The following is a 13327-nucleotide window of genomic DNA, read 5'->3' as shown; positions in this document are numbered from 1 at the left end:
ATTATTCAGAAGCACCATATCAAGGTGTGTCCTTTATTGAGGAATTTCTAGGATATGGGCAGAAAGGATTGGAAACTTTCCAGCCTCATGGACTATGTTTGGGGAAGAGAAGAAACCTTTCTGGTGTGGCAGACTCATGGTATATTTATTTTATACTCAGCCCTTGTCCTTCTTTCTTCTAAAATCTTCAGATATGGCAGAGTGAGGTAGCAGGGCCAAGGCAAAGGCACAGCCAGCAGCAGAACAGTCTTTGCTCTTTGACTGGGAGCACAGCTTGCATGTTAGATGCAATGTCTCGAAGTGGGACCAGTCTAGAATTCCTGCCTCCAGGGGCATTTAAAGTAGGGGCAAACTATACTGCGTTTCTCTTTGACCTCACCAGTGTTTGAGGGCTAGCTGATGCATCTGAAAATCAAATTAATATACAGTGAACTGTTTTTCAGAGAAGGAAGCAGTGTTTCACTATAGAAAAATGTCTATCAGAAACACATTTTAAAAAATTATGTTTAGCCCTGGCTGGTTTTCTCAGTGGTTAGAATCAGCCCTCGAACTGAAGGGTCTCAGGTTCAATTTTCAGTCAAGGACACGTACCTGGGTTGCAGGTTCAATCCCCAGCCCCAGTTGGGGTCATGTCGGGGACAACCAGTCGGTGTGTCTCTCTCACATCGATGTTTCTCTCCCTCCCTCCCTCCCTACTTCCCTCCCTCCCTCCACCTCCCTTTCACTCTTTCTAAAAAGCAATGGAAAAATATCCTTGGGTTAGGACTAACAACAACAATAAAAAAATTACTTTTAATTGATGCTTATAAGTTTAAGTTGAGAGATAGAAATGTCCTCAGTCATAGTGATTGGTACCTTAAACATATTTCTTTGCTTTGTTTGCCTAGAAATTTACTTATCCAGAACATTTTAATAACCTGTGATGCTGGATAAAGGGAGGCCTAATGGGAATTAATGCTTTCTACTTCAAGACTAAAATAGCTTGGCTGTCATTGTTTACCAGGATATAAACTCATACTTTCTAACTATGGCATTTAATTAAGCTATGGAGTTTTTCTTCAATTGTTTTCTTTTGCTCAGTTTGAAATTTTACTTTTCTCCTCTAACTCACTTAGTGGAAAAAGTGATCCTTTATATTAGAAACAGATGACACGATGGTAACTTCTCTCAAATTTTTTTAATTTCAGAGCCAGAAAATTCTTACATAGAATCAAGTTAACATTAAAGAATTATTATTATTAGTGTAAATGATTCTTATCCTTCTTAAAACAAAAAGCTTGACTTTGGTGTTGCAGGTGACTGAATAGGGTCTGGTATATAAACCTGACTAGAACCATAACTTCATACCCATTTAAGTTGAGTCTGCACACTCTTTTTTCTTTGCCTTTAGTATGAAAAGACACAGACTGTACTCTCAGAACTGAAGTTGAAGTTTGAAATGACTGAGCAGGAAAAACAATCAATCACAGATGAGCTCAAACAATGTAAAGACAACCTGAAGCTGCTCCGAGAGAAAGGAAATAATGTAAGTTTTTGCAAACATGGCTTAGCTTTGATTGAGAGGCAGGTGAGAGTCTTGAAATTGATTCTTCAGAGGATTTTGTTACTGATTTGAGAAACGAAGGCCTGTAATACACGTGAACTAAACTTCTCATTATGAAATGCCATGATGAAATCATTGTGTTGTCAAATTTTTTAGTTTAGAATTTGCCCCTTTAACCTGTAGCCCCAGAAGAGCCTGAGGACTACCTGGAGGAAGAGCTTTGTTTGCAAGAAAATAATTACCTAAGAACTGTCAGCTTTTCCCAGATGAATCTGAAGTTCTGTCCCATTTTCTGGCTCTTGTTTTTCCCATGCTGGGAAATGAAGCATTGTACCTACCACCAGTGACCCACCTAAGAAAGAGTAGTTCATGTTGACTCCTTATCACTTGGCTGTATCCGAAAGTGGAAACTTTATTATGGTTTTTATTTTATATTAATAATTTTCTCACTAAGACACATTTCTAAAAAACTTAATGTCTTTTTGTCCTCCCATAAATGTTAGGAAATATCAATTAGTTTTTTTCTAAGGCTGTGTGCGTGCAAGTGTGTGTGTGTGTGAGTGTGTGTGTGAAGTTGGAATGTGTTGGTGTAAACTGAGTTTAATAATATTAATTTGTTTTTCATTTGCCAGAAAGACAGAGGGTCTTTAAAAATATGTTATACTAAATAAATGTTGTGTTATATGTTTGGTGATCATTGCCTTTGTGGGACCTAACTGATAGATGATGTTCAGTGTAGTTGGTTGTGCTCTGACTTATTTCAAACCTTTGTCATGGCTTGGACACTGCAGTGGGCATGAGTCACACACTTCTACAAAGGAATGCACTCTGCTTAACTTGCAGAACAACTACAAAAGAGTGGTGTCGCATGGCCATCACCGAATGCTCATGGGTTGTGTCCAACTGTCCTTCGCTAAAGAAAGTCTTGGTTTTCTAGAAAATAAAGGCTGTTGCTTAGTTAGGAGCCTTTTAAAAGTTGATAAATTGGGTCTGGAGGCTTTATGCTAAGCAAAAATGGATGGCATTTATTTTGAAAATGTAAATTACAGAACTTTTAATGGTTTGATTCCAAGTTTGGTTGCTCTTGTCTTTCATATTAATTCATATCCCTCTGAGTATGGAATTTCAATCTGCCTTCTACTAAATTAACCTATGAAGACATCTAGCATAATCAGAATGGATCCCCTGTACCATTTAGAACTTTTTCGAAAGTAACCTTGCTATTATTTGCAGTTGTACAAATAATTTACCTTAGAGTGAATTTTCTTTTTTTTTTTAAATGATATTGGACTTGTGGTACTAAAATATTACTCTGTAATAACACTCATTATTGTAATTTCCTCCTAATTTTAAAAAATTGATTATATTTGGTAATGTAACTGAAAGCCCTGAGACTTAGCTGCCTGTCTTCATATACCAAATGATTGTTGTACACTGTGTCAGATCTCTTGCTTGGTTTCAAAAGCATGCACCATAGGGCATTTATTTTTAAGCTTTAAAGCAATGCCATTTCAAGCAAAAGAGTTTGGTTTTTAAAAAAAGGTTTTGATGGAAAGATAAAATAAACTTCAGCCATTTCCAATATACTCATTGTCAAATAATGGATTCCAAGTATGGAACAAAAATAATGTACTGTCAAGCAATGCATCATCTGTTGAGGTATTTTCATTGCTCTGTCTTTTTTTTTAATCCTCATCCGAGGACACTTTTGCATTTTTATCTTCAGATAGAGCGGGAGGGAGAGAGGGAGGAAGAGAGAGAAACATCAATGTGAAAAAGACACATTGAGTGGTCGCCACCCACACGACCTCAACCAGAGCTGCTGACAAACTGCAACCGAGGTACATGCCCTTAGCGGGAACTGAACCCGAGACTCTCTGGTCCGCGGGCCGACACTCTAACCGCTGAGCCAAACTGGCCAGGGCTCATTGCACTGTCTTAATGAACTGCATTTCATTAGGATTTTAGGGGCACCCATATTGCCCTTTGCCTCCAACTGTTCCTGTTAGACTGGTAGTTTGTCAACTATGTACAACTATGTAGTTTGTCAATCCAGCCCCATCATTCTGGATTGTATTAGATGTCTTTAAAATGTTTGAATCAGTGCAAAACCTGAATGCTATTACTTCTATTGCTTCAGTCTTTCTGCCCTTCCTCCCACCCCCCTGGGGTCTAAATCAACTTATCTGATTTTTTTTATAGCATAAAATGATTTTAATATCCCTTCCCTTCTTTAGCCTTCCATATTACAACCCGTCCCAGCCGTATTCATCGGCCTATTCCTGGCTTTCCTGTTTTGGTGTTTCGGTCCATTGTGGTAGAGAAAGGTACAAGCACTACTGTTGAGTCCTTGTCTGTTTGTCCCTGTCACCTGTTTGTACCATATTTGTAATGTAGTGCATGGCAAAGCCACACAGGTATTTGGTTACCTGAAGCAAACCCTTCATTTAGTATGCCATGTATTGTGCCATACGAATGAACTGAACAATCAACTAATCATATAACATTTTGTCTTGTTTCCTTTGTAGTAATGCTAACCATGAATTAATTCCAACCTAACCAGTTGTTAATATTCTGCCTTTAACTGAGTCTTTGTCTCTAGCAAACTGGAGTAAACTATGATTTTCTGCAATTTTAGTACCCCTTCCCAGTTATATTTTTAATCAGATTTTAATGAGAAATGAAGAGTTTGCCTCTTTGAAGTTTTCAGCCAGCTTTCTTCGCCCTCCTTCCTTCCCTCTTCTTTTCCATAGTGTAGAATTTTTTTGTTTCAACCCTTGCCTATATTAACACTATGGCTATGAAGATGAAAACATATGCGATTAACATAATGGACCATTGGCTTACAATCTCAACACCAGTGTGCATATACTTATGAGAGTAAACCTATCCCATATCTTTATGAGCCCTGATCTGCAACATTAGAATATTTCCTTAAAAGCCAACTTTCTCAGTAAGAACACTAGTGAAAAATAAAGCTATCAACCAAAAGTTGGTATTATAAAGTCCTCTGAAAGTTTACAGGTAACAGCCTATCCATGCTTACTTCCAACAGTCACGCATGTTAGTAGACCATATGAGATGATCACATGACATTATTACACTGGTCTTTACCAAAAGTATCAGACAGGCAGAGTCCCTAAATAGCACCTCCCCATCTTGAACCCCATCTTATTTTGTCTTATGTGGTTTCAAATTAGAGGATCAAAGCTTAGACAATTTTCTTTCTATCACCTTATCCACCAGCCTTTTGTAGAAAACTTCCCTACCATGTAAATCTGTTTTTCATCAAGAAATAAACCTTTTAGGCAGAAACATATTCCAGGCATCTGTGTACATCAGTTAGTTGTAATATATGGGTACCGGAGTAAATAAAGCAGGCTGAGTCCAGAGGGTTTCTTAGAAGTTGCTATTAAGTCTCAGCTGTACCAAAATTGGAACCTGCCCAGGAATTGCCTGAGATGTATCAGGCTTCTATACAGTGGTCCTCTAAAAGAGTTCCTGCTAGTATGGCTCTCACACCTGCACTCCCTCACCTTTATTTCTTTTCTTTTTAAAATGTTTTCTTATGCAAAGATAAGGTTTTTCTAATATTCTAAATATTCAGGACTCTCTGGAACCCAAGGGGTTAAGAGGTATGAAAAGAGAGGGGAGAATGTGATATTGACTCTTGGTTTCTTTCCACACAGAAACCCTGGCCCTGGATGCCCATGTTGGCTGCCCTGGTTGCAGTAACAGCCATCGTGCTGTACGGGCCAGGTCTGGCCAGAGCTTCTCCATGAGAGCGTTTCTTGAGTCCGTACACCGTCCTCCCTCTAGAAGCTGGCATCACACTCATGCTGGGGACAGACAGAACCATTTTCTTCTTTTTACCTCTTAAAACAGCGGAAGTGCAAGAATACAGCTGTAGGGTCATTGCTTTAAATTATATAAAATGTATCTGACTGTAAAGAATATAAAATTGTGACTTTATTGTAAGCAATAACTTGCTTGCAATTTTTCATGTAATTTTTAAATTAGTATGTTGGGATTCTGAATATTATGGTGGCCTAAAGTAGGCTTCTTGGTACACCAAATTATTTATAACATTAAATTTATGGGTATTTTACTCTGAATTCTAATGGCCAGATAATTCATTTTTCTGATTCATCAACTACCCAAACCAAACAATCGATACATACATGGGAAGAGAGGCCCTGTGTGCTCAGTGCCTATCAGTTTGAAATATATACACATATATATATTTTTTACATATTTACGCCATTTTTACTCGTTATAAAACCACTGAGCTATTGGGAACAAGATTTAGAGACAACTCTTTGTGTGGATTTTTTTTTTTTTTTTTTTTTTTTGTTAAGGAGAAATAATGCACTTGGAAAATATTCTGTTCTAGTGATAATTTGGGCAATATGTGCACGCTTGTTCAGCCTTAATGTGACTTGATGATGTGGAGGACAGTAACTTTGAAAAACTTTCCATGAGAGTGTATTTTCTTGAGCAAACTGAAGTATTTCTGAGAGCAAAAACAGTAATTATATAATTTCAGTGCAGTAAACCAAACTGTTGTCAATTGGAATGTAATTTATTAAACCTCATGTATTTAAAGAGATATTTTCTTTAAAAGCCAAGTCACTTTTTCATCTACAGCATTTTAGGAAGCATGAATTTTTTTCTATCATCTCTTCCTCCAAAGCATGTTTAATTGAAGAAAGAATTAATATCTCTTTAGATAAGCTTTTACTGACTTAATTTGATTATGATATTTCAAAGCTAATTCATGTTCGAAGTAAGCTGTTGTAACCTACCAACAGATTTCCTAGTTAGGTATGCAAATGGTTATTTTCTTTTAATTGCGAATTGGTATGTTCTGTTAATGAGAAGCACTATTCCCAAGATTAATAGTGTTCCAGGCACAGTGAAGCACCTAAACACTGCTTGATATTATAAATTTAAAACACCGAGGTGGTTTTGTGCAGCACCACAGCTATGTCAATAAAGTTTATTTAGATCATAGAATATCCTAAAGTATCATCACATAGTTAAATTTTTCAGTCAGTGAAGACTGGGAGGGGATGTCAGTGAACTGGCTTGAATGTTCTGTGGCAATTCACAGGCCTAGCCAAATATTGAAATAGAAGTTTAGGATATAATTTGCCTTGTGATGTTGGCAGTCATTGTTTATACTTTAAAGGTTATATTTTAAGCTATTCAGGATTTGCTGTTGGGAGGATCACTAGATTTATGGAGGAATTAGTCACAGATGACTTGTAGAAAATACTGTCATATATAGTTCATTTCATCATTTTCTGTTGCAGGAAGCCACTCCACCACAGAATGCTAATATGCCAGTGGTACCCAGTACCTCTTGTATATAGGTTATTGCAAATATTGTTCTGAAATGCTTAACTTCAGAATTACATTTTTTAAAGTAAATAATTGTTTTAAATCTATTTTGTAAAGATATAAAGTACAATAGAATTTCTGGAGTACAGATTAAACTATTTGCACTAACACACGTGATGTGCATGATTTAATAAAATAACTTTACTCTCCCTATGCATTTTTGAGTTGAATATCATTGAAATTCTTAGTGCTGACTCTACTATTGGATTGTTAATAAGTCTTTTCTTAAAATGACTCTGTGCAACATATATATGGTTGGTGTTCTTCAGGGTTTAAAAGAAAACACTGAGCTGTTTCCTCCAGGTTTTATTAGCCTTTTATTTAACTTAGTGCTCTAATTTTTTTCTCTTTTACTATTGTTATTGTTAAAACATGACTCACTTGCCAGACAAGGCTCTCTAAATGTAAAGTCTAGTATCAATATTTACTTTATTTAAATTGAATAAATGGGGTTTTGTAGTTACTGCCAGTTTTTAAGAATATAAATGATCCTATTCATAAGCAATACCTCCAGCTTTGTTCAGTTCACTTCCAGGTTAAATAAAGAGTAGGATTATTCATTGGTAGTAATAAGCCATTAAGAAATTTTAATCATAGTAGTTAAGAATTGAACAACCCTATAATGAAACATTTAAGAATTATACAAAGACGCTATGTGGCTGGGTCAGAAAATGAAAAGAACATGGTGTTTAAAGCTAAACAGAACCAAATTGGCATCCTGACTCTGCCTTTTATCAGCTGTGTTGCCTTGGGCAAATCATTTATCTTCTCTGAGTCTCCATTTCCTCCTTTATAAAATGGAGAGAATAACATCTATATTTTTACTGGTGGTATGAAAATTAAGAAGGTAATGTATGTAAACTGTCATTTGAGTGCCAAATGAATGTTTAGGAGAATGCTATGCTAGAAAAACTACTGCAAGTATTTAAGTTTGGTGAACCATTACAGCTGTTTAAAATGAATTGATTGACTCAAATGTTAAGACTTTCTATGTGTGTGAATGAGATACAACTGCAAAGTAATGAATCTGAAGAAAGCATCTTCACTTAGTTCTGTCCCCTTCATAGTTGTGTCTTGGGAAGTAATATGCTTAGTCTGATAATGAGCCAGTTGCCTATCGTAACTGCCTTCAGAGCTACTTTGAGTGGCATGTAAAAACAAGTCACAGTGCTGAATAATCAGAGGCATCCAACCAAAAATAGCATTGAGTGGCTTGATCTCTCACTTCAGTCACCAAATTTGACCCCCAGTAACTTTTGACTGCTTCCAGTGATTATATCTACTATTAAAAATATGGAAATCTGCTACTAAAGAGAAAAAAACTGGATACAAAACAACTATTAAAAATATACAGCCTTGCCCTGGCCGGTTTGGCTCAGCAGTTAGAGCGTCGGCCTGCGGTCCGGAGAGACCGGGGTTCGGTTCCCGCTAAGGGCACGTACTTCGGTTGCAGTTTGTCCCCGGCCCTGGTTGGTCGTGCGGGTGGCAGCCACTCGATGTGTCCCTTCACGTCGATGTTTCTCTCTCTCTCTCTCCCTTCCTCTCTCTCCCTCCCACTCTATCTGTACAAAAAAAAAAATATATATATATATACAGCCTTGTGCTTGCTTCAGCAGCACATATACTTAAAAAAATTGGAACAATCAGAGAAGATTAGCATGGCCCCTGCGCAAGGATGATACGCAAATTCGTGAAGCGTTCCATATAAAAATAAATAAATAAATAAACACACACACACACACACACACACACACACAGCCTTGCTCCAAAAAATTCACTTCTGGAAATTTATTCTGCGAATACAGTTGTGTGCACAAATTTTTTTTTTCTTTATTGATTATAGAGAGAAACGTCGATGAGAGAGAACATTTATTGGACACCTCCTGCATGCCCCTCACTGGAAATTGGGCCCACAACCTGGGCATGTGCCCTGACTGGGAATCAAACTGGCGACCTCTTGGTGCACGGTCGATGCTCAACCAGTGAGCCACACCGGCTGGGCTGTGTGCACAAATTTTAACTACCATTTAGTGTAGCTTTTTTTTTTTTGTAATAGTGATGGGTAAACAACCTAAATATCCAGCAGTGGGTCATTGGTTGAATTAATATTACCATTCTACGGATTACTGTGCTTGCAAAGGATATGGGGGAGATAGTCATACTATATTAAGTGAAAGAAAAGGGTTACCAGTGTAGAATAACCCTGGTTTTATAAAGAAATAACATAGACATATAGGATATGTTTATTGCAGGAGGACTTAGGAAGATTTATACCCAGGCCACAGTAATGCTTCTGTCTCTATAATTATAGGTCAGTTCATTTCTTTATTATTTTTTGTTTCTTTTTTGTAATAAATATATATTGCTTTTGTAAAATTTTTAAAAGCTGTTTGATTTTGCTTTGAATTAAAAACAAAGTATTCCGCAGAATTCCAAATTAGTTTCCATAACTGAATAAGTAACTTGTCAGAGTATCTACATTTAAGGGGCAATGTTCATTTGCACTTTTTAAATGTGTTCATTTAAAAATTAGCCTTCTGCCCAGCCGTTGTGGCTCAGTGGTTGAGTGTCAACCGATGCACCAGGAGGTCACCGGTTCGATTCCTGGTCAGGGCACATGCCCAGGTTGTGGGCTAGGTCCCTGGTGGGGGGCATGCAGGAGGCAGCCAATCGATGTTTTCTCTCATGGATGTTTCTATCTCTCTCCTTTCCTCTCTCTCTAAAATCAATAAAGAAAAAATATTTTAAAAATAAAATAAAAATCAGCCTTCTGCCCTGGCTGGTTTGGCTCAGCGGTTAGAGCATCAGCCAGCAGACCAATGAGTTGGGGGTTTGTCCCTGGCCCTGGTCAGGTCATGCAGGAGGCAACCAGTCGATGTGGCTCTATCACATCGATGTTTCTCTCTGTCTCTCTCTCCACCCTCCTCCCACTCTATCTGATAATAAGTAGAAAAATATCCTTGGGTGCCCTGGCTGGTTTGGCTCAGCGATTAGAGCATTGGCCTGCGGTCCCAAGAGACCCGGGTTCGGTTCCTGCTAAGGGCATGTACCTTGGTTGCAGTTTGTCCCCAGCCCTAATTGGGTCGTGCAGGTGGCAGCCACTCGATGTGTTTCTCTCTCTTCCTCTCTCTCCCTCCCACTCTATCTGAACAAAAAAAATGGAAAAATGTCCTCAGGTGAGGATAAAAAAAATTAAATTAAAAAAAAGAATATTCTCGGGTGACGGGTGAGGAATTTAAAAAAAAAAAAATCAGCCTTCTGCCCTGACCAGTTTGGCTCAGTGGTTAGAGTGTCAGCCCTTGGATGGAAGGGTCAAGGGTTCGATTCTGGTCAAGAACATGTGCGTGGGTTGCAGGTTCCATCCCCAGCCCTTGTCGGGGTCGTGTGGGAGGCAACCAATCAATGTGTTTCTCTCTTTCCTTCCCTTCCTTCCTTTCTCTGAAAATCATTGGGAAAATATCCTCGGGTGAGGATTAACAACAACAACAACAAAAATGTTTGTATACCCACATTGGTTGCTTTAGGTACAGTAAAGGAATGGGGAAGGGGAAATGAAAGAGTAGAGAAAACTATACTGTAGTAGTCAGGATGTGGTGGAACCATTTTCAAATTGAGAATGTCTCTTGGTCTGGAGGAACTGCGTTCTAGCAGTTCCCTTTTAGCAGACACCTCCAGGACACATCACTCGGATCTTCATCCTCCATGTCCAGCTGTGCATTGTGTATCTGTGTCATTGATTGGCTGCCCATCAAATCGGAATCTGATCTGCCTCATTGACAAACCCTGTCATTCACAATACGCTTTCATTAGTTTACTAAGTGGTGTATGCCTCTTAATCTTAAATTGCACCCCAGAACCATCCTTCCCCGCCACCTTCAAATGAATATGAAGGTTGTTCTCAGTCTTGATACCTTCCTTGGGCTTTTTTTGTTTGTTTATCCTCACTTGAGGATATATATATATTAATCCTCACCCAAGGATATTTTTCCATCTATTTTCAGACAGAGGGGAGGGGCAGACACATCTATGTGAGAGAGACACATCGGAATCGAACCCGGGACTCTGGTCCGCAGGCCAATGCTCTAATGGGTCAGGGCCTTCCTTGGCTTTTCATCAGGCATGGTAAGCGCCGGGGTCCCCTCAGCTGCCGCTTCACAAAAGAGGTACAGGTTCACACCAAGTAAGCACATAAGCAGCACCAGGAGCTGCAGAAGAAGGAGGTGGCCAGGACTGGTTTCTCTTGAAGTAACTGGTTTTGCAAATCTGAGGTTGATTTTCCTAGGAAAGGCATTGTGATTGGAAAGCATTCTTAAGGCTTTATGTAATGTCTTGGATTTTTGCCCTGTTAAATGGTTTGAACTGGACCTTGCAAGTAACAGGTAACTAGTGAAGCTTTGTTTTTTTTAAACCAGTGAAGTGTCTTAGCCAGACTGGCTCTTTGAAAGAAGCCTCCCATTGGTGGGCTGGGTTATGAATTGGATGGAGCCAATAACCCCTTGCACATAGAAGCAAGTGTTCACCATATCTTATTGCATGTATTTACAGAGCTGCTCATTCAGTAGATTAAGCAGCTGTGTATTTTTTCCTAAAGATGAAGCATGTTTCAGCTCAGATCTTATAATGTATGATTGTTACCCTGTTGTGCAAGGACACTGAGATAAAGCTTATGTAAAACACAAGAACACTGAGAATAAATAAAAGCAAAAGGGACATGTGGTAGAGCATGGGGATAGGGGAGTGAAGGAATTGGTTATATTCCCACTGTCTACAGCTGCTGTTCACGTCATCTTTTCTTTCTTCTTCCTTTTTTCAATCCTCACCTGAGAATATCTTTCCATTTTTTGTTCAGATAGAGTGGGAGGGGGAGAGAGAGAGAGAAACATCGACGTGAAAGGGACACACCGAGTGGCTGCCACCCACACAACCCAACCAAGGCCAGGGACAAACTGCAACCAAAGTACACACCCTTAGCGGGAACCGAACCTGGTCTCTCTGGACCGAAGGCCAACACTCTAACCGCTGAGCCAAACCAGCCAGGGCCACTTCATCTTTTCATTTTGACCTCTTGAATTGGCCAGAGCATATCTAGATAGCCAAACTTTATTTAGAAGAGATTAAAACTTCTCTATGGCCCTGGCTGGTTTGACTCAGCAGTCAGGGCGTCAGCCCGCGGACCAGAGAGCCCCGGGTTCGGTTCTAGATAAGGGTGCGTACCTCGGTTGCATTTTGTCCTCAGCCAGTGGCAACCAGTCGATGTGTCTCTCTCACATCGACATTTCTTTCTCTCTTCCTGTCTCTTCCCTCCCACTCTATCTGAAAAAAGTAAAAAATACATTTAAAAATATGTTTATCGCCCTGGCCGGTTTGGCTCAGCTGTTGGAATGTTGGCCTGTGGACCAGAGAGTCCCAGGTTCGGTTCCCGCTAGGGGCACATACCAAAAAATAAAAAAATTATAAAACAAAAAACTTCTGCTCTATGAAATTACAGCCTAAAGGGTTTTTTGTTTAATCCTCACCCTAGGACACCTTTGCATTTTTATCTTCAGATAGAGCAGGAGGGAGAGAGGGAGGAAGAGAGACAGAGAAATATCGATGTGAGAGAGAGACCTCTAGTGGCTGCCACCCACATGACCGCAACCAGGGCTGGGAACAAACCACAGCTGAGGCACGTGCCCTTAGCAGGAACCGAACCCAGGACTCTCTGGTCCGCAGGCCGATGCTCCAACCACTGAGCCAAACCAGCCAGGGCTAGAGGGTTTCTTTATCCTAAATGTTTATGTATGTATTTGTCCGTCACCTTGTTTTGTATAGAACTGAAGCAGGCATGCTGGCTTAGACAGCACTTCTTTCCCTCTTCAATAGCAGGAACCCATTCCTGCTAAGCTGAGAACGTTTCCTCATGATGGGCTCTTCAAGCGGACAAGGAAGGCACACCACAGGCATTAAAAACCTCGACCATTTCCATTTCTTGAAAAACAGGTTTCTGCTGTATGTTACTTCACTGTTCGTAAAATCTGTGTGTAGTTATGCTGTTTTGGTTTTCTGTCTTACTCTGAGATAATTAACCTATGCTTATTTAACTGCCCCATCACACACACTCCACCCCTCCTCAGGTTCTCCTCCTCCTCATGTACTCCATAACTAACTAACTTTTTTTTTTTTTTCTGTTAATTTTTGAGAGAGAGCAAGGGAGAGGGAGAGAGAGATAGAAACATCGATAAGCGAGAACATTGATTGGCCACTCCTGTGTGCCCCGCACTGGGGATTTGGCCCACAATCCAGGCATGTGCCCTGACCGGGAATCGAACTGGCGACCTCTTGGTGCATGGGTCGACGCTCAACCACTGAGCCACACTGGCCAGGTCATAACTAACTTTCGAA

General features: G+C 39.6%; 1 protein-coding gene and 1 non-coding gene across 34 annotated transcripts in view; both read left to right on the top strand.

Moving 5' to 3' along the window:
* The window catches only part of LOC118633232 (sarcolemma associated protein), a 160739-nt gene extending 152595 nt beyond the window's left edge, over window positions 1–8144 (top strand). For 20 of the 33 annotated variants that reach the window (XM_036266972.1, XM_036266968.1, XM_036266956.1 and 17 more), the window contains 2 exons: window positions 1391–1525; window positions 5233–7099. In XM_036266972.1, coding sequence (XP_036122865.1) covers window positions 1391–1525; window positions 5233–5325 — 228 coding nt within the window. In that variant the 3' untranslated portion in view covers window positions 5326–7099. Of the gene's footprint in view, window positions 1–1390; window positions 1526–3780; window positions 3871–5232 lie in introns of all 33 variants that reach the window. The other 13 variants (XM_036266961.1, XM_036266960.1, XM_036266973.1 and 10 more) reach the window with 3 other exon arrangements.
* Window positions 8145–8546: 402 nt separating this feature from the next.
* On the top strand, window positions 8547–8656 carry LOC118633702. Its single transcript, XR_004960245.1, has one exon. It is a non-coding gene; the product is annotated as a U6 spliceosomal RNA (small nuclear RNA).
* The last annotated feature ends 4671 nt before the right edge of the window (window positions 8657–13327 follow it).

This window comes from Molossus molossus, unplaced genomic scaffold (assembly GCF_014108415.1).
Source record: "Molossus molossus isolate mMolMol1 unplaced genomic scaffold, mMolMol1.p scaffold_m16_p_18, whole genome shotgun sequence".
NCBI lineage: Eukaryota > Metazoa > Chordata > Mammalia > Chiroptera > Molossidae > Molossus > Molossus molossus.
The sequence above is the reverse complement of the archived record's forward strand: the minus strand, read 5'-3'. Positions and strand labels throughout refer to the sequence as shown.